The 21,416-nt window shown below is 38.2% G+C and overlaps 2 protein-coding genes across 2 annotated transcripts; both read left to right on the top strand.

The window, feature by feature from the left end:
- The first annotated feature begins 297 nt into the window (after nucleotides 1–297).
- On the top strand, nucleotides 298–9,312 carry LOC107084832 (putative all-trans-retinol 13,14-reductase). Its single transcript, XM_015374868.1, has 11 exons — nucleotides 298–528; nucleotides 894–1,076; nucleotides 1,155–1,396; nucleotides 2,908–3,109; nucleotides 3,622–3,819; nucleotides 3,895–4,014; nucleotides 4,108–4,246; nucleotides 6,427–6,536; nucleotides 6,609–6,778; nucleotides 8,257–8,416; nucleotides 8,505–9,312. The coding sequence occupies exons 1-11, from the start codon at nucleotides 366–368 to the stop codon at nucleotides 8,651–8,653; spliced, it is 1,836 nt and encodes a 611-aa protein (XP_015230354.1). The 5' UTR covers nucleotides 298–365; the 3' UTR covers nucleotides 8,654–9,312.
- Nucleotides 9,313–11,244: 1,932 nt separating this feature from the next.
- LOC107084833 (putative all-trans-retinol 13,14-reductase) lies at nucleotides 11,245–21,073 on the top strand. The gene is made up of 11 exons (XM_015374869.1): nucleotides 11,245–11,455; nucleotides 12,024–12,206; nucleotides 12,303–12,544; nucleotides 13,147–13,348; nucleotides 13,422–13,619; nucleotides 13,694–13,813; nucleotides 17,934–18,072; nucleotides 18,253–18,362; nucleotides 18,441–18,610; nucleotides 20,606–20,765; nucleotides 20,859–21,073. Exons 1-11 carry the CDS (start codon nucleotides 11,299–11,301, stop codon nucleotides 21,005–21,007), a joined length of 1,830 nt encoding a protein of 609 aa, XP_015230355.1. The 5' UTR covers nucleotides 11,245–11,298; the 3' UTR covers nucleotides 21,008–21,073.
- The last annotated feature ends 343 nt before the right edge of the window (nucleotides 21,074–21,416 follow it).

Below are 21,416 nucleotides of genomic sequence, written 5' to 3'. Positions count from 1 at the left end.
GTTTGAAGAGAAAAAAAATCGAAGCAACCACTGGCATTAATCTTTATGTTGGTATAGCAAAACTGATTTGTAGGTCATGACATAACTAAAATTAAATCATATTATAACTTAGTAAATATTTGTTTAAAACGCATGATTTATATTAGGTTTAAACTGTTATAAAGGTCAACCTAACTTCATCCATGCATTACAACACGAACACCACGCCCATATAATACTCGTCCCTTATTGGACGGTTTGATCTTACGTATAACCTATATTATTCTCTGATTGGCTACTACACATCGGAACTCACCGACGTGGGTGGGGTTATAACTGACAAGGAAGTGAAGTCAAACTAGTAGGACTAGTTTGCAAGGATTGTCATGATGTTGACGATTTTATTCATTGCTTTTATAGTTTTGGTCATATTTACACTTAAATATGTATTTGGCAGCTCAGGGCCGAACCCCTTCGCGAACGACTGTCGCGAGCCTTTAAAAGAGAAGGTTTACGACAAGAAAGAGAAAAACAAAGTCCTGAAACAAGGTGAGTCTATTTATGCAGACTGAGATTTTACGATCTAGAAACTGCCTGTATAATCGGAGTAGAAAACTATGCAACCGTTGAAAAAGCTACTTTGTTTTGCAAAAATATTTATAAATACATTAATTCATGATGTTGCTGCAAATCAAAAGTTTGCTAACCAAAGCGTGCTTTAGAAAAAACACCAAAGCTGTGAGATGTAAGTTATTATAAACATGGGAAATGTAAAAAAAAAAAAAAAAAAGGTTTTTACAGTTAAAAATGATGTTTATATTAAATCTATAATTAAACATAGGCTTATGAATATGTACTTTTATCTCCCTTTTTAACCACTGCTATGTTTCTTAATCAAATGTCTTTATCTGCAGGTTTCCTGGCCAGTAAGGTACCAGACAACCTGGATGCAGTGATCATTGGCAGTGGTGTGGGTGGACTCGGGCTGGCTGTGCTGCTGGCCAAAGTTGGAAAGAAGGTTCTGGTTCTGGAGCAGCATGGTCGGGCTGGGGGATGCTGCCACACGTTCACAGAGAAGGGCTTTGAGTTTGATGTTGGTGAGATGATTGTTTCATACCCTGCTAAAGTGCAAAAAAATAAACAAAAATTCTGATGAGAGTTTTGTGATGTTGTAGGTATCCACTACATCGGTGACCTGTTGGACCACAAGCCTTTTCGCTGTATGTTAGACCAGATGACTAATGGACAGCTGGAGTGGGAGAAGCTGGAGAACCCGTTTGATCATGTTATTCTGGGACCTCCTGAAAACCGGCGCTCGTACCCCATCTACAGCGGCAGCGCTCGCTTCTCTGAGGAGCTGAAGAAGCGCTTCCCTGGAGAGGAGAAAGCCATCGATGAGTTCCTAAAGCTGGCGAAGGTAGGGTCCTCTGACATACCAGACTATACTAGTATGTGAATGTATGCCTATACAAATCCATCATCAAAAGAATTAACTTCTCAGTCTTTATTATTTATTAGTTTAAGTCTTTGACTTTCTATGCAAATGCAACAACAACCTTATTTAGATCTTAACTGTCATCTATTACAAAGCTCTTTTAAGATCACAACATAAATATAAAAAGATCAAAATATTGATGGTGAAGATTCTCAGTCATCTAGGTCATAGTTATTCCAAAAAAGTAAAAAAAAAAATCCACTGGACTTTGTTTCCAAGTTTAAAGATTCCAATAAGGATGGGAAGCGAAATGTCTTCAAATTTGGAAACAAAGTCCAGTGGGTTGTTTTTTTTTTAAATGTTTTGGAATCAAAATATTAAATATATCAAAGTACATGTTAGACACAAATGGAACGAGGTTTGTGTGTAATTTCCCATTTATAAACGATGTAACAAAAATAAAAATATAAATCACAACTTGGCAGATTTCAGTTTTTGAATTTCTTTATAAATCGGTGACTGAAAATCCTAAAAAAACATAGAAAAAACAAAAAGTGATATACAAGTTCAGACCATTTAACAATTTAACTTATAAACTATTGTTGGTGTAAAACTGGTTAAGATTTTTTTTGTCATATTTATTGCAACTGTTACTTATTCATTAACAGTTCAAGGACAATTTCTTATTTTGTCCTTCACGAAAACAACAAAAATGATTTTTTTTTTCTGCTTACAGAAAAGTTACCAAGTAACTTATACTTGAAGTAAAATTTAATGAGATAAATTTTACTTTTGGTAACTTTACTTGCAAATTTTACTTTTGGTAACTTTACTTGCATTTGAGTAATTTAAAAAAGTAATATGAATTACTTTAATTTTTTTGCTCTCTTTCCACCTCTGCATTGCACCAAGTACTGTACATGAGCTAAATTACTCCATCCACTCTCTGGGTTCTATTAACCACAAAAAAAATATATATATTTTTTTTTTTCATGTTACAACTACAAACTTCTGATATTTTTTGTTATTGTTGTTTTTTTAGGGAGGAAATTTTCTGTGTCTACTATTTGGATAAAACTCCAGTCCCAACAATTCAGTCATTAGAAGGACTATGTAAACCGTGATTGCATGGTGAGAAGGCAATTGCTTTCAAGTTAATAAATAAAGATTTGTGTAAAAACTTGTGTTTCCTAGTCAAAGCTTTTAATAAAAGTCAAGCATTAGTTTTGATAATTTAGATCACAGTCTGTCCTGCATCCAGCATCCTGCAAGTTTGAGATGTTTCCTTGCTTCAGTTTATCGCTGAAATGCAGTCGCATAAATCAGAAAACGGCCTTTTGTGTATGCAGAAAAACTCTGTAATGTTTGAGTTCAGTTCATGAAACACTGGAGAAACAACGCTGCTATGGTTTCATCTGAAACCACAGCAGCTGCGTTACCAAGTGCATTCCCTGCTGGAAGACTGTAACCATCTGTCTTTGTTTTGTCTGCAGAAAACCGGCCGGGGAGTCTGGGTCCTGGCTCTGCTCAAACTCTGCCCTTTACCTTTGGCTAAGTTTCTGATCCACACCGGTCTTGTCAAACGTCTGTCCTTCTTCTTTAAAATGGCGCCACGCAGCCTGACAGAGGTGGTCAATGAACTGACTGAGAACAAGGACCTCAGAGCTGTCTTTACCTACATCTTTGGCACCTATGGTACGTCTACTGATGGTTTATTTTTCTTTTGTCATTATCGTTGCGTCCTCCTTACTGTAACTCATCATTTTCTCCCATTTTATGTTTTTGGGATATTCTTGTCTTAAACAGTATGTATCCACAGGTCCTTTTTATTGATTTCTTATAAGCGAATCTAATCCTTCCCATGCTCATCTTCACCTAAGAAATTCATTAAGTGTTGAAGTTTATTTGAGCTATATCATGCAATTGTAGTCAAACTCCTTTAACCTTAAGAATTTTGTCCCTTTACAACCAAAATCGAGCTTTTTCATATTTCTTTACTACAAATGAAACATGGCTGCAACTGCATGCTCATAAATCAGGGTGGGGGTGACTTACAAACAATATTGACCTAAACATGACACCCACTTTTTGTGTGTGTGTGTGTGGGGGGGGTGTGGGGGGTAATTTCTATAAAATTTCTTTGACACTTGAGTAATTTATTTGTTAGCAGGATCCTCAGTCCTTCCATTTTTACATTTCACCTGCAGGCAACATACCAAAAGATGCCAGCTTTGCCATGCACAGTCTACTAGTCACCCACTATCTAAGCGGCGCCTGGTATCCAAAGGGTGGCAGCAGTGAGATCGCCTACCACATGATTCCAATCATTGAAAAGGCAGGGGGCGCTGTTCTGGCTCGAGCTCCAGTCAACCGTATCTTGTTCAACAATAAGAACGAAGCTTGTGGTGAGTTTAACTTCATGAGTTAATAAAGCAGATTCATAGATGAGATGAATCTATAGTTTCCTCTTCTGTTTTCAGGTGTGAGTGTGTTAAAAGGTCAGGAGGAGGTGCATGTTCATGCTCCTATGGTCATTTCTAATGCTGGTATCTTCAATACCTATGAAAAGCTACTGCCTAAGGAGCTCCGGGCCATGCCAGGTCAGACAGCATTTACACTTATCACAAAACGTCTCCATGCTTTTGTTTCTAGGTATTTAATCAGTAGCTTTCTGCTATTATCCTGTATTGCAGATGTCCAGAAGCAGCTCAGTATGGTGAAGCACGGTGAAGGAGGCCTGAGCATCTTTGTGGGTTTAAATGGAACCAAGGAGGAGCTGGGCCTGAAAGCAAACAACTATTGGATCTTTGCTGAGAACAATTTTGACGAGCTGTAGGTTTTCACTTTTATTTCGTATTAGATTAACGCTTGAACTTAGCATTCAGTCAACAGGACAATACAGGTCCTTCTCAAAATAATAGCATACTGTGATGAAGTTCGTCATTTTCCATAATGTAATGATAAAACTTGAACATTTATATATTTTAGATTCATTGCATACTAACTGAAATATTTAAGGTCTTTTATTTTCTTAATACGGATGATTTTGGCATACAGCTCATGAAAACCCCAAATTTCTATCTCCAAAATTAGCACATCATCAAAAAGGTCTCTAAACAAGTTATACCCCTGATCTTCTGAATCAACAAATTAACTTTAAATACCTGTAAAAGATTCCTGAGGCCTCTAAAACTCCCAGCCTGGTTCATCACTCAAAACCCCAATCATGGGTAAGACTGCCAACTTGAATTGCTGTCCAGAAGGCCATCATTGACACCTTCAAGCAAGAGGGTATGACACATAAAGGTGTTTCTGAATGAATAGGCTTTTCCCAGAGTGTTGTATCAAGGCACCTCAATGGGAAGTCTGTGGAAGGAAAACGTGTGGCAGAAAACGCTGCACAGCGAGAAGAGGTGACCGGACCCTGAGGAAGATTGGGGAGACGGGCCGATTCCAGACCTTGGGGGACCAGAGCCACCGTGCACAGGCGTGTGCAGGAAATTAGCTACAGGTGCCATATTCCCCAGGTCAAACCCCTTTTGAACCAGAAACAGTGGCAGAGGCGCCTGACCTGGGCTACAGAGAAGCAGCACTGGACTGTTGCTCAATTTTGCATGACATCGAGGTGCCAGAGTCTGGAGGAAGACTGGAGAGAAGGAAATGCCAGAAGTCCAGTGTCAAGTAGCCACAGTCAGTGATGGTCTGGGGTGCCATGTCAGCTGCTGGTGTTGGTCCACTGTGTTTTATCAAGGGCAGGGTCAATGCAGTTACCTATCAGGAGATTCTGGAGCACTTCATGCTTCCATCTGATGAAAAGCTTTATGGAGATGAAGATTTCATTTTTCAGCATGACCTGGCACCTGCTCACAGTGCCAAAACCACTGGTAAATGGTTTACTGACCATGGTATCACTGTGCTCAATTGGCCTGCCAACTCTCCTGACCTGAACCCCATAGAGAACCTGTGAGATATTGTGAAGAGAAAGTTGAGAGACTCAAGACCAAAAACTCTGGATGAGCTAAAGGCCGCTATCGAAGCATCCTGGGCTTCCATAACACCTCAGCAATGCCACAGGCTGATTGCCTCCCTGCCACGCTGCACTAAAGCAGTCATTTCTGCAAAAGGATTCCTGACCAAGTATTGTGTGCATAAATGTACATAATTATTTGAAGGTTGACTTTTTTGTATTAAGAACACTTTTCTTTTATTTGTCGGATGAAATAAGATAATTTTGTGGGATAGGAGTTATGGGTTTTCATGAGTTGGTGTGCAATGAATCTAAAATGTATGAATGTTCAAGTTTTATCATTACATTATGGAAAATAATGAGTTTTATCACAATATGCTAATATTTTGAGAAGGACCTGTATGTTTCTATTCATTTAAGATTCAAATATTAAGCGAACTTTTAAAGATTCGAAGAAAAAGAAAAAAAGAAAATGCGAATTTGAAGTGTTTCCATTTGGTTTGAAGCGAGTTAACCAACCCCCGCAAAGGCGTCCTACGTTATCATCCATCTTACCTCATCAAGCATGGCTGAAGTAAACTGGAAGGAGACACTGCAGTCTAGCACTGAGCATATAATGTTTGACATTTTTAATAAATGTGTTGCTATTGGTTAAGTTGGTCTTACAATAAAGGTATAGTGTAGGATTTTTGCAAATATTTGAAAAGAACTGCCCTCTCCAGTTTAAAAAAAAAAAAAAAAAAGGCACATGCATAACCCTGTTCCTGCTCCTGATAGGGAAAGCCTAGATTACAGTCTATGATGATATTTTCTTAGGACTAAAAGGGTTATTTTCTTATGGTATGAATCAAAATACTCAGGAGCTCTGATGTACTTTTTGGCTGTTCTGGAATAAATACAGATACTATGAGCTCTTTGCTACCACATGACGTAAAGTCACGCATTTCCAAGATGTTTGTCCTTCATGCAAATGTTAGATATACAGGCTAACAGGGGCTGGCAGCTTTTGGTATAACTACATCACGGTTATCTCTGTTTATTACAGGGTGGAGAAGTACATGAATGAGGAGAGGGAAGAGGCTTCTAAAAAGATACCTCTGCTGTTTGTTGCTTCACCATCAGCCAAGGATCCATCATGGGAGGAGAGATCACCAGGTACCGTTAGAGGAGTTTAGGATGGCCCCCTCATATGGATGCATCCTTCATCCATGTATTTTTTTCTTCTAGGGAAGTCAACTTTGAGCCTGGTCAGTTTTGCCAAATACTCCTGGTTCGAGGAGTGGAAGGACGAAAAAGTGAAAAACAGAGGGGGCGACTACAAAGAGCTGAAACAGGCGTTCATTGACTCCGCGCTGGATGTGGTGATGGACGTTTTTCCCAAGATCACCAGAGACAAGGTACAAGTTATTCAGTTATGTTCAAAAACGCCAAGCAGGAACTTTCTTCTGCTGTAGGAGTGTTAAAGAAAAGCCTACGTCATTAAAGTAAAATGTTTAACTTGAAGCAATGCAGCTATACCCAGTGACTGTCAGTCTCTAGGCTTTATTTCTTGTATGGATTCAGACAAAGTGTGTGGAAAGAAACAAAAGAAAATTTCTTTTGGTCTTAATTTACTTAATTTACTGTTTTCGCTGGAGCAAAATGGGAAAAGATAAATCTTGTTAAAACATGCCCAAAGTCCTGTCAGCGATTTTTTAGTCCATGCAGTTTCCAGGGTTTTCTTAGGGAACCTGATAAGCCCTGAACTTTCAGTCAGACTACGTAGCAATTCAGTGGAAATTTCATGGGTCTGAGAGGCAGAGATGCGGGTACAAAGTAAAACCCTTTCAATTTGGGGGAAAATACAAAAACAGGTTTGGAGTTGCATAGTGCGTACTGTATATAGCAAGCGGGAAAGACTTGTACAAAAACAATAAATGAAACATAAAAAAATAAATACTTTATCCATGATTGGAATTCAGGAGGACAGAAAAAATGAAAAATGTAGCGATCGTCTTTGAGCTTTACAAAAACAAAGAGGGACAGAAAACGCAGTTTATCAATCTCGGAAAAAATAAAAGTAAAACATCAAGAGGACAGAAAATTGATTTAGAAAAATAGTGATCCTCTTTGAAAAAAACAGAACAGCAAGGCGCAGACAGAGCGGGTAAGTAAAATGTATCACTCTCCCCTTTTTGTGAAAAAAAAGAAAAACAAAACTTCGATACATTTCCCAGCTCAGTCAGCATATAAAAGTTCCTGCAGCCTTTATTACTGAGTTTTTCTTTTCTTTAGACGTAGATCTCATATTTTTAATATGGGCATAGGAATATTCTCTATCTGTTCTCTGCAGGTTCATGGAATATTCTCTATCTGTTCTGGTTAGAGATGCTGCACAGACTCATTAAATATTTGTGTTTTTTTTTCAAATAATTTCTCGCAATTGACCAAGTAAAGTATGAAGATTTTTTTGTAATTTGTGTAGCAAAGAGACAGAAGGGGAAAGACATCTGTACAGATCTCACCCTGCCTAGAAGGAGCTGCTCTATATGCAGTCGTGACATGGAAAAAAATTCGAATCAGAGATTAAAAAAGTCACACAACCGATGTGTTTTGGCCTTTAAGTAATGGTCTCAGGCTCCATTCTTTGTGTCTGTTCCTGCAGATTTTGAATTGGTTCCTGTTCCAATACATCTGACTTCAATATTAGTTCTTTATCAGACTGCATGATAATGAAGCAGTGGATGGTTTTAGTTTCTTTACAGTACAATAGTTAACATTTTTTAATTAGTTTTATTTGTAAAACAATCTTTTTTTTTTTTTACCAGTATTCTGGAGATTCGTAGTACATAATCAGGTCGCTGTCCTTATTAGTCAGTTTATAATGTTTTTGCAGATTGAGTACGTGGATGCTGGAACCCCCATCACTAACACACACTACATCGGAGCGCCCAAAGGTGAGATCTACGGGATGGACCATGGCATCGCCCGTTTCAGCCCTGAGCTCAACGCTTTGATTAGACCTCAGACTCCTCTGAAGAACCTCTATCTGACAGGTGAGTCCTACACTGCCAGAAGATTCAAACAGATGCCATCCTTCTGCTTTAGTCACACCTGTTGCCTTGTTGCGTGTGCTGTTTACAGGCCAGGATGTGTTTTTGTGCGGTTTTGCTGGCGCCCTCGCCGGAGCGCTCACCTGTGGCTCGGTCCTCCTCAACCGCAACCTCCACCTAGATACTATCGGCTTGGCAAAGAGAACAAAATATATGAAGAACAAGCTGAAAGACGAGTAGCTGCTCTTGTTTACCATGTTTCAACGTATTCTTCAGGTTGGCTAAGCAGCTGTTGTTTAATCAGTGGACAGTGAAGTCCAATGTCTGGATTTCCAAAGGGTGCAGGTTGGATCATGTCATCTGGGGAAATGGTTTGTTTATAAATGTTAGTTTACTAAAAGGTAGTCACTCTATTGCCCCTGAAGAGAATGCAGTTTCCGGTCCTGAAGAAGCAGCAAAATAATCAAAAAACTAACAGGAAATACAAAGCTATGTTAAGTTAAAAATGCAAAAAAACCAGTGCTTGGAGAATAATGTTGTTATGGATCGTAATGCTCTGCAATTATCTGCATCTGTTTCTTGACCTCAGAGATGCAGAACAAAGTCTTAGTGCAGAGGTTGGTTCTAGTTTCCCATAGCTGGCATTCTTTCTGCACAAGCTGCTGCTTTTAAATCAATAGGAGGTCTGGTAATTTACTGACCACTTTCACCTCTGTTTCATTTTGTAGAGCACCAAATTGTAACTTCTTTAAACCAGGCAATAATGAGAGATGTTCACACATTTATAAAGATTCTTAAAATCACACTTTGGCCCTTTTTATTTTCTTTTTTTGTCTGGTTTTGGGTGAAATGACTTACTAAAATGAAATATACAGTGTCAAACTAATAATAACCATGCGGTCTGTGAGTTAAGTAATGTGTCGGTGAGTAAAATACACAGCAGAGGTTAGAGGAAAGATCCCTGATGCTGTTAAGTCTCACTGTTTGAGGCCTGAATGTTCAGAAACTCAACAGTTTAACTGATGTTGGCTTCTTAATGAGATGAAGGCCTTTCCAAGACTATTGGTCTCTGTTCAGGAGGCCTGCTTGTAGCCAGTTGAATGCTGTGGCATTGGCATAAGCTATGGAAATAAATCTGTCAAATAATTTAACAGTCTGCCTCTGGTGTTTTCGCATTGTTCTTATTTACCTTAGTAATGACAGAACATATTCTCCAAATATTAACCACACAGCTGATTTTAAGCTTTGTTAATTCCTTATTTATTTTTATTGAGGGCAATTGGCCTATATTCTTTCAATGTTTGCATGTTGTTCAATGAGGCTGTAAGATGGTATCCATGACAACAGTACTGTCAAGAGCTTTTGTTTAACGCAGAGGTGACAGTTTCTGTAAGGAAACCCCTTTACATGTTCCTTCTGCTCGTTCAACCTGCATGTTTCAGCTCGTCAAATAAATGTTTCTGTCAAAGACGACTTTAATGAACACAAAATGCAGTTTTCCAGTGATAACTACCGGTATAAGGAAAAAAGGTTATCACGGTAAGTTTTAATAGGTATCAAACAGCACTTACTTATCTAGTTAATCAATCTCACCTTTGATCACAACAACAGCTGACAAAAAGTCATCCTGTATGTGGAGTAATTCTGTCCCACTCCTTGTTTAGGGGGACATCCCTCTGGACGGGTTTCTGAGAATTAAGGCCCTGCTCTTTTTTCCACTGGAAAAATTTCATTTGAATGAGAAGTTTTGTTTTTTAATATTCTTCATTTCTTCAGAAAGGTTCAATTTAAGCTTTTCTATAGCTCTCTTTGAAATCAACTATGGCAGCACATTTAGGATTTAAACCAGTTTATTTGGATTGCATTTTTCTCTGGAAAAAAAAGCACATCTTATATAAAGCATTGCATATAATTTCATATTTGTTATTGTTGTCTAATAATATATTTTTCTAATGATCCTAAATATTTGCTTGGTTTTCTATGCTTTCAGTATTACAAAGCTTGATAAACCTGCAACTGAAAAAAGTCCATCTCCTGTAAATAAATGCCAAGATACTTCCATCCATCCGTTTTCTGTCCTGCTTAATCCCAAGTGGGGTTGCGAGGGGTGCTGGTGCCCATCTCCAGCTGTCTACGGGCGAGAGGCGAAGTACACCTGGACAGGTTGCCAGTCCATTGCAGGGCAACACAGACAAACAGGACAAACAACCATTCACACACACACCCAAGGAAACTTTAGAGAAACCAATTAACCTAACATTCATGTATTACACTGTGGGAGGAAGCTGGAGTACAGAAGAGTACAGCGGCAGTGCTACCCACTGCACCATTGAGCAGCCAGCAGGCTACCATACACTTACCTTAATCCATCTTGTGTAGGTCAGACTCAGAACCATTTTCCCCTTTCTAGATAAGCATGAATATGCCCCATCAAAGACTGTGAATGGGGTGTACTATCTGCTTGTTAAAAAGCCAAGATTGAAGCTCTGTGTTTTAATGCTGTAAAGAGTAGATTTAATATGCATTAAGATTTTATTTATAACAGTTTGATAGCTTATTAAATATATATATATATATATATATATATATATTTTTTTTTTTTTTAACAACAAACTATACTGTATAGGAATATCATGTAGTTAAAAACACTCAACACAATACTATGTAAAAAAAAAAATGCCTTTGAGATGTTATTTAGTCACTTTTATTGTGATTAGAGTCAAGTTTACCAAAACAATGATTCAGATTCTTTGATTGGTTACCGTCACGTGACAGAAACCGTGCCCTCTGATTGGCTACTGTCCTGGTAGAGGTGCGTTATTCTATGAAGGGGAAAACAACAGCGCAGTTTGTTTAATTAACGCATTAAAGATAAGTTTGACGCAATGTTGATTTTATTTATAGTTTGCGTTTTTTCAGTCCTATTAATACTTAAATATGTCTTCGGTGGTTCAGAGCCGAACCCTTTTGGGAAGGACTGCCGAGAACCGCTGAAAGAGAAAGTTTACGACAAGAAAGAGAAAAATAAAGTGTTGAAGCAAGGTGAGTCTATTAATGACATTTTGACAGGTACAGAAATGTCAACCAACATAAGCGTATATATCATTAAACTATATGTGGAATTGGAAAAAATTTGATATGAAACTTATTTAAACCTACCAATTTAAAGGAATGTTTTGTAATTTTTTTTTTATTTATTTTTAATTATATTTTTTGCATGTAGTCATGTTTATCATAGCATTTGTCTAATTTGTTTAACTTATTCAGATGCAAACACTCATTCTATAAATGTTCTATGAATAAAAATTTTGATTTTATATAATAATTTGTACAAACTGTTCTTCATTTCTGTTCATTTGGATCAAGAGGAGAAAGTTGAATGAATGAAAAAAATGTTTAATACCTGCTTAAAGTAGGCTTTATCTGAAAATAAAGTTCCATTAGAATGCATATTGTAGTTGGTTTTAATGATGAGTGTTTATTTGTGAAAAAATGTTCTGTTTGGTTGTAGTTTTTACAGAAAGAAGGATTTAAATAATAATTTTTGCTTGATGTTATTTTTGTTTTTTCTTCTTTTTTTTTTTTTAAACCATTATTTGTTTATCTGCAGGTTTCCTGGCCGGTAAGGTACCAGACAACCTGGATGCAGTGATCATTGGCAGTGGTGTGGGTGGACTCGGGCTGGCTGTGCTGCTGGCCAAAGTTGGAAAGAAGGTTCTGGTTCTGGAGCAGCATGATCGGGCTGGGGGATGCTGCCACACGTTCACAGAGAAGGGCTTTGAGTTTGATGTCGGTGAGATTATTGTGTGCTTTCCCCTCTTCAAAAATATCAGAAAACCTTTACATAAGTGTTTGTCAAATGGTTTCTATTTGACTAACTGATTCATAGGAATCCACTACGTCGGTGAACTGTCGGAACACACTCCTCTCCGCTGCATGCTGGACCAGATGACCAATGGGCAGCTGGAGTGGGAGCCTCTGGAGGACGCATACGACCACGTCATTCTGGGACCTCCTGAAAACCGGCGCTCCTACCCCATCTACAGCGGCAGCGCTCGCTTCCCTGCGGAGCTAAAGAGGCGTTTTCCTGGAGAGGAGAATGCCATTGATGAGTTCATGAGGCTGGTGAAGGTAGATCTATGTGATGTCTCTCTAGTTTGAAAGGGTTTTATCATTCCAGTCGTAAATGCCTTTTCTCCCAGTGTACTTTGGCTAAGACTCATTTTATAATTCAGATTTGTTTGCCGTTGGTTCATCAAAATCAAAGGTCAGAGTTAATGGTAAGGGCAGTTTTAATCTGTTCCAGGCATATCATTACAGATAAGTAACTCCTGCTTTGATGCTCACTTTAGTTTAACACTAAGATAACTATTGATGGTACAAATTAAAACTCCTAATCTTTTTCTTTACATTTCCGGATGACATCCCTGGAAGATGATAGACCTCATATAATTTTTTTTTTTAAATAATGCAATTAAGTTTTTTTTACAAATGAAAATTTAAATAACATTTTGGTAAACTCATGGTCTTAATAAGTTGTAGGTGATGGTAAAGTGGGAAGATTTGAAGTCTTGAGGAAACTTTCCTCGAGCAAACATATAAGAGCTGTTTAAACTTAAGCCGCAGTGTGTAGTGTGATAAATTAACGTATAAATGGGATATAAAGTGAATAAATGTAAATGTCCATACCGCTCTCCTGTAACCGTCTCTGCGTGTTTGTGCTTCGTCTGCAGAAAACTGAGTTTGGCGCATGGCTCCTTGCTGTGCTCAAACTCTGCCCCTTACCTTTGGCTAAGTTTGTGATCCACACCGGCCTCGCCAAACATCTCTCTTTCTTCTTTAAAATGGCGCCACGCAGCCTGACAGAGGTGGTCAATGGGCTGACTGAGAACAAGGAGCTGAGGGCTGTTTTTACCTACATCTTTGGCACCTATGGTACACCCTGCTGTGTTTAGGAGATGACTTCATTCACAGACGTGCTGCTTACCTATTTTTTCGGGATCTTTAGGTAAAAGGCCAAAAGATGCCAGCTTCGCCATGCACAGTATACTGATCACTCACTACCTAAGCGGCGCCTGGTATCCAAAGGGTGGCAGCAGTGAGATCGCCTACCACATGATCCCAATCATTGAAAAGGCAGGGGGCGCTGTTCTGGTTCGAGCTCCAGTCAACCGTATCTTGTTCAACAATAAGAACGAAACTTGTGGTGAGTTTAACTTCATGAGTTTATAAAGCAGTTTCATAGATGAGATTAACTATATTTTCTTCTTCTGTTTTCAGGTGTGAGCGTGTTAAAAGGTCAGGAGGAGGTGCATGTTCATGCACCTATGGTCATTTCTAATGCTGGTATCTTCAATACCTACGAAAAGCTACTGCCTAAGGAGCTCCGGGCCATGCCAGGTCAGACAGCATTAATGGATTGTCATAGTGTCCTGCAAAAATATTCAGACTCTTTAAACTTTTTAAATGTTGTAGTCACAACCACAAACTTGGGATGTATTTGGTAGAGCAGCTCAGAGCACTGCATAAACTTAACCTGAAGGGTGAAAACATAGATGGCTTTATTTTCTTTATTGAAAAATGTTCATCCATCAGTGGTATCTATTAGTCTTTTCTAGGGGTGTAAATAATAATTGTTTTGTATCGATGCATCGATCCAACAGCCGACAATCCGATGCATCAAGACGTCCGCAAGAGAATCTAATCATTTTATAAAATTCCTTCGGTCTATTTTTATCCATTTGCTCCTGGACGTAATTCTGACTCCGTGCTGCGGTGGCGATAAACCTATTTTGCCCTCCTACCTCGCTTCCTTTAGGCACCCTCTTTCCGCTTCCACACACACACTCGCGTAAACACAGATGCAGCTTTCATTGATTTATTTCAAATTTGACACATTGTCTAGCCTGTAAGGTAAAACAAATTACTCAATTAATTGAATCGAATCGTATTGTGCTGTATTCTTGAGTATCAAAAATAATCGAATCATTGGGTCAGGAAATTGATACTGAATCGAATCGCCATGATGGGTGTGATTTACACCCGTAGTCTTTTCATTTACTCGTATTTTTCTAGTAAACCTAATTTGCTAGCTTGGGTTGAATAATTGAAGCTACAAATATATAATCATTGGGTCTTATGCAAAAAACTTTTTTCGTATTCTTGTAAATTTCTCTTAAATTTTCTCCTACCGTGGGCTTTTACGAACTCGACATGTTAGATTCAATTCAATTCAGTTTATTTATATAGCGCCAATTTACAACGCATGTCATCTCAAGGCACTTTACAGTTCAACCAGATCATACAGTCAGATTCATGCAGTTTTCTATCTAAGGAAAACCAGTTGATTGCATGGACTTATTGACTCAAAGGCAATCCCTTATAATAAGCATGCTTGTTGCGACAGTGGAGAGGAAAAACTACCTTTTAACAGGAAGAAACCTCCAGCAGAACCAGGCTCAGTGTGAGCTGCCATCTGCCGAGGCCGATTGGGGTTCAAGGAGACAGAAGAAGACATAGAAAAAGAAGCAGACGTACAAAAGGCAAAAATTCTTAACTACAGTAAATGATCGTAAATAATTTTTGTAAATGTGATGAACTCCACCTGTGCATTAGTCAGCACACATCCCAGAGAAATGTAAATCTGTCGAATTATAACCCCAAGTGAACATGCAGGAGTTTATTCATAAAAATGGCATTAACGACTGAGATGGAAAACTTAAAAGGTTTGCGGATCGAGGTTTGCTGACTGAGAGCTGAGCAACAGACTTTAAAGAAACCAGCAAAAAGTCAAGCAGTGGGAAATAAATAAATAGAGCTGTAAATGCAGTCTTTGCAATTCGTGATCAAGCTTGAAAGGTTCAGTTTAGGCAACTGGACGTGAACTTTTCTAGTAGAAGTTTCACCGTTAATCCCAGAGGCTTCCTGACTTCTAAATGGTGGTAGGGAGCACTGAGATTACTATACTGTAGGTGTAACAAAGAATTAGGGCGAACAAAATGTTACAGAAGTAGAAATAAAATAAACGAGTAAAAATAATATAAAAAGAAAAAAAAATTTAATCTGAAAACTGTCGGTAAAAATTAGAAATGGAGGCAAGAAGTGCAACGTATAATGTAAATAAATGCTTAACATGAGTTCAAGATCATCTAGCACCACAACGTTCTGCTAAGTCTCCTTTTAAAAACAGACACGTGTGCTGTACATCTCCAGAACACTTCAACCATCCCTTCATCATACTCTAAAAAAATCATACTACATAGAAAATATTGACGGCAAACCTCTAATTTAATGAAGTCAGACAGACCCAAACCCAAATATTCCACATTTAGTGTAATTACAAAGCCAGTAAGGTGCAATAGAGAGAAATGAATTAAATTCTGACCGTTAGAGGAGCTTTGCTGTACTTTCCATCCGTTTTCTATTCCAGATGTTATTTCAATAGTACAGCAGCTTGATCTCTGACTGTTCTTTCTTTTGAAGAAATGACAAATTAAAACAGTGTCCTCTGGATACCGACCTGTCGTCTGCAAGTATTGACATATAGAATACAATTTGAATTTATAATTGCCGTGTTGCGAAATATATCATGATGTAACCTAATAAAATTGAAAATTGCTTGTCATTTAGTGAAAAATTAGATTTGGATACCTACCCTAATGTGTAGGTACCTGAGAGAAGATTAGAAATAGGAGAAAAATGGTGATTGTGACATGTTTTTCCTAATTCACTCATATGAACAACTTAAAAATAGTTTGTTCGTACGAACGGTTCTTGCATGAGGCCCATTGAATATCAACTCACTACAGATTTTATATCTGGACTTTGAACCCAAGAGTTTCCACAGTCATCTCTATGTTGTTTTGAAAGGGTGTTTCATTTAAAACTATTTGGAATAATAGATTGAACAGTGATTTATGAGCTGCTCAAGTTTAGAACAATATGTTTTAACTCAACTCTCCTTTAAAAGATTCCAGTACTCCATTCCTGAGTGCTCTGTTTCCTTTCTTTGGCACCAATGTGTTTCAGTTTGTTCACTAATGCTAACAACCCTCTTCACAGAACAACCCGATTTATTCAGAGATACATTATAAAATATCAACTTTATTCAGTAATTATATAAGTTATGAAGCTAATTGGATACTAGATTGTATATAAGCTCTATTTAATTATACCATTCTGTAATGAATCACTCTGCCTGTCAGTCTGTTGAACATCTGGCTGGAATCAATAACTTTTCCAGGGGAATAAATTATATCACAAGTTTAACAAAACCCATCATTGCTATGATTCATTTTCAGCAGGATTAATAACAGAAATTCTCATGAAGATAATGTTAATGTTAATTTCTTATTAGTTAAAATGATATATTTGCAGGTATGTTCTAACTATAATAATAAACAAATAAAAGAAACACCAAAGATAAGAACAAACAACAATCCAGTTCTACAGATAGGAATTAAAGAGTGTTTGAAGAAAAAAAAGAAACTTCCAGAAATCTTGTATTAGCTCTAACAGCTATATCAGCCTCACTGGGTTTTCATGAAGCCTCATATGAAAAGACTTTAACATCATCTGATTTCTTCATCTACTTTGAGAGAAAAAGTCGATGAAAGGGTTTGAAGTTTTCGTTTCTTCTCCACTTCCAGATCAAACGAGTAACAGAATCTTTCCTCCTCCTTTCTATTGGGAATACCAACCATTTCTTTCTGAATATCTGATTTAAAGTCTTGGCCAGTCTCAGGCGTCTCCCTAATGAATTTCCTGGGAATGAGGGAAGGGGGTCTGTCCAACAGACTGGGATGTTTGGATGCAACTTAGTTTTTCAGATCCTTACCACCTATTAATAACACCAGATTAAACACAGAAACAACACAACATCCCAGAAAATAAAAATCTAATTTCAAAGAATATTAGCAGAACAATAAAAAGTTGGACTTGGGTGTATTTGGTATGCGTTGCCAAAGGATGTATGAGACATGAAGTCTATGAAAGTCTTCTCATCAAACCAGCGCTTTAGAATACCTCAAACATTTCTGTTGGTGTTCAAACAATTAATTAAAACTGTGACACAATTGTTATTGCTGCAGCAAAACAATCATCAGACAACTTAAACTATCAAGTTTTCTTTTAGTCTTGGTATAATTAAAAACGACAGGAAAATGGCTTTGAAGACCTGAAGGCTTTAGTCTGGGTGCCTGGATAAAAATGTACTTTCAAATGCTGGATCAAAGGGAATGACATGAGAACAAATCTGAACAAGTCTTTGCTTGATTTCATTTATAGATGTTAAAGAGAAAGAGTTGAAAGAGTTAAAATGCTAATTTCTAAATTTAATCCTTTCTCACTACTTAACAGTTTTATGCTACTTTGTATGATTCTGCTCACACGCTATTTAGATAAAAATCCTAAACTGTTTAAGTTGTGATGTTACAAAACGAGTAACTTTGTTTTTTTAAGGTACTGACTATTTGCTGATTGCTTTGTTATCAATCATTTTTTAAGCAGCTTTTTTCTCCAGACGTCCAGAAGCAGCTCAGTATGGTGAAGCACGGTGAAGGAGGACTGAGCATCTTTGTGGGTTTAAATGGAACCAAGGAGGAGCTGGGCCTGAAAGCCAAAAACTACTGGATCTTTGCTGAAAACAATTTTGATGAACTGTAAGCCTGTTTTCTTTTATTTTTGCCTTCTGTACTCTTTCCTTCTAAATTCAGGAAGTTGAATTCTGGGTACGTCATGGGACGGTGCATCTCTCTGCAGGTCTTCTTGTGAATGTTGAAGATGCTCCGCGCAGAAGCTTGCTGGTATTAATATAACAGATGTTTCTGGTTTTATTAAAGGATGGATAAATATATGAATGAAGGGAGGGAAGAGGCTTCTAAAAAAATCCCTCTGCTGTTTGTTGGCTCCCCTTCAGCCAAAGATCCATCATGGGAGGAGAGATCGCCAGGTACCGTTCCATGAGCTCGGAGGATGGGAATGTCCCCTCATTGGGACGCAGACTTCATCCTTGTCATTTTGTTTCAAGGGAAGTCGACTTTGAGCCTGGTCAGTTTTGCCAAATACTCCTGGTTCGAGGAGTGGAAGGACGGCAAAGTGACAAACAGAGGAGACGATTACAAAGAGCTGAAACAGGCGTTCATTGACTCCGCCCTGAATGTGGTGATGGACGTTTTTCCCAAGATCACTAGAGACAAGGTACGATCTGTTTGTCCATCTGCTCCTTAACTGCTGCTGATATTTGTCACAATAGTATGTGTCTTTCTCAGGTTGCATTTTGTACATTCACCAGGAGTATTCAGGAAGGAAAATAAGTATTTGAACACCCTGTTATTCTGCAAGATCTCTGACTTAGAAATCATGGAGGGGTCTGAAACTGTCATCGTAGGTGCATGTCCACTGAGAGACATAATCTAAAAAGTAAAATTCCAGAAATCCTAATGTATGGATTTTTTAAACTATTTATTTGTGTGATACAGCTGCAAATAAGTATTTGAACATCCGCCTATCAGCTAGAATTGTGACCCTCAAAGATCTGGTAGTCTGCCTTTAAAATGTCCACCTCCACTCCATTAATTATCCTTAATTAGATGCACCTGATTGTGGTCGTTAGCTGCATAAAGACAACTGGCAACCCCACAGTAAGAATCCAACATGGTCAAGACCAAAGAGCTGTCTAAAGACACTAGAAACAAAATTGTACATCCCCATAAGGCTGGAAAGGGCTACAGGGAAACTGCCAAGCAGCTTGGTGAAAGCATGTCCATTGCAATCATTAGAAATTGGAAGAAGCCTTGGACTGGGGCTCCAAGATCTCACCTCTTGGGGTCTTAATGATCCTAAGAAATCAGACCAGAACAACAAGGGAGGAGCTGGTCAGTGACCATTTGGATGAACCAGAGGAGTCATGGGAGAAAGTCATGTGGTCAGATGAGACATGAGAGCATTGAAGATGGGTCTAGGCTGGGCCTTCCAACAGGACGATGACCGAAAGCACACAATCAGGATAACAAGGAATGGTTCTGTAGGAAGCATGTCAAGGTTCTGTTGTGGCCTAGCCAGTCTCCAGAACTGGACCCAATAGAGGATCTTCAGAGTAACCCTTAAAATCCGTTTCTCAGTGACAACCCAGAAACCTGACTGATCTAGAGAAGATCTGTATGGAGCAGTGGGCCAAAAATCTTCCTGCAGTGTCTGCAAAGCTGGTGAAAAGCTACAGGAAACATTTGACCTCTGTAATTTCAAACAAAGGCTACTGTAATGTTAACATTGATTTTCTCAGGTGTTCAAATACTTATTTGCAGCTTTATCATACAAATAAATAGTTAAAAACAATCATACATTTTGATTTCTGGTTTTGTTTTTTGTTTTTTTAGATCATGTCTCTAACAGTGGACATACACCTACGATGACAATTTCAGACCCATTCCTGATTTCTTAGTGGGAGAACCTGCAAAATAGCAGGGTGTTCAAATACTTATTTTCCTCCCTATATATACACTGTATGTCACTAGAGGAAATTAAAGTTTATACAGCTTCAGGGTCAGTGCTACAGCTGAAAAGTTTAGATTAAACAAGCTTTGAAGTCATAAAATGCTAAAGTTATATTGATATCCTGCTAGATATAAATTTAGAGTCTATTTTCTTACAAATATCTTTGTTGTTTGGAGGTTCTAAAAATAAAGGTTCCATAAAAATATTTCTTATCGGGGAAAAAAAAGCAAACTGAAGTGTATGGAGGAGGATTAGGACCATTAAAAAATAGAAATAAAAAAACAGCCACTCGGAGAGAAAAAAAGGCCATTGAATTCTGACTTTAATCTGAGAATTAAAAGTCAAGTAACTTCGGACTCTATTGCGGAATTCCAGGATTATCACTTCAAAAATTAGGAATATTACAAGTAGTCATAATTCTATGAGTATAATACAGAATTCTGAGATTAATATTAGAAATCAATAGCCTTTTTTGTTTTATTAAATGATAGTTTTTTTAAGCCGCCCTTATCCTTCTCTGTAGCAGTGACCATTAGTTTGATGCTGATTGCTCTATAGGAGAGAGGTTTATTTTACAATGCCCCTCAGAGATTAAGATCAGATGTGGAACACAAAGATCTATCTCCTGGGTAATTGTCATAATTGATCTAAAATCCGTCTAGCTTTCCTTGTCATACAGAAAGTGTTCCATGTGTGCAGATTGAGTACATTGATGCTGGAACCCCCATCACTAACACACACTACATTGGAGCCCCTGAAGGAGAGTTCTACGGAGTGGACCACGGCATGAGCCGGTTCAGCCCTGAAGTCAGCGCTGCAATAAGACCTCAGACTCCTCTGAAGAACCTGTACCTGACAGGTGTGTCTATGCCTCTCTATACCAACCAGAGAATAAAGATTTCCACGTCCTCCTCTTGAACTTATCCCCCTAATCCTTTTGTGTGGTTTGCAGGTCAGGATGTGTTTTTGTGCGGTTTCACCGGCGCCCTTCTCGGAGCTATTACCTGTGGCTCGGTTATTCTCAACCGCAACCTTCATGTGGATAGCTTCCTCCTGGCAATGAAGACAAAATATATTAACAAGAAGCTAAAAGACAAGTAGCTGATTTTGTTTACTGAAATCCAAAATACTGTAACACCACAGCATATGATGCAGAACTAAATGGGCAAATCCATCTCAAATAAACTTGTTTTGCTTTGAGTCTGTCAAGATTTGGTTGTGGTTTTTGAGGACCCAAATGCAGAGGCAAGGATGCAGAGGTGAGTTTCATGAAGATTTAATTGAATGATCACAAACAACGGAGGCAGGAATCCAAAAATCCAACTTAAAATGTAACACAAACCAGAACCATGGAGACATCAGGGCAAAAGAGCACGTGGAGTCAGGGAAAGGTGAGGAGAGATGAAAATCAAACATGTTTGATTTTCTTCCGACCGTCGTGGGCGCATACGCAAACAAGGATTTTTCTTTTTCTTCTTCCTCACAGATGTAAACACAGCAGCGTGGCAGG

This window comes from Cyprinodon variegatus, unplaced genomic scaffold (genome assembly GCF_000732505.1).
Source record: "Cyprinodon variegatus isolate N-32 unplaced genomic scaffold, C_variegatus-1.0 Scaffold109, whole genome shotgun sequence".
Lineage (NCBI taxonomy): Eukaryota > Metazoa > Chordata > Actinopteri > Cyprinodontiformes > Cyprinodontidae > Cyprinodon > Cyprinodon variegatus.
Note: the sequence above shows the minus strand (reverse complement) of the source record. Positions and strands in the feature narration are given on the sequence as shown.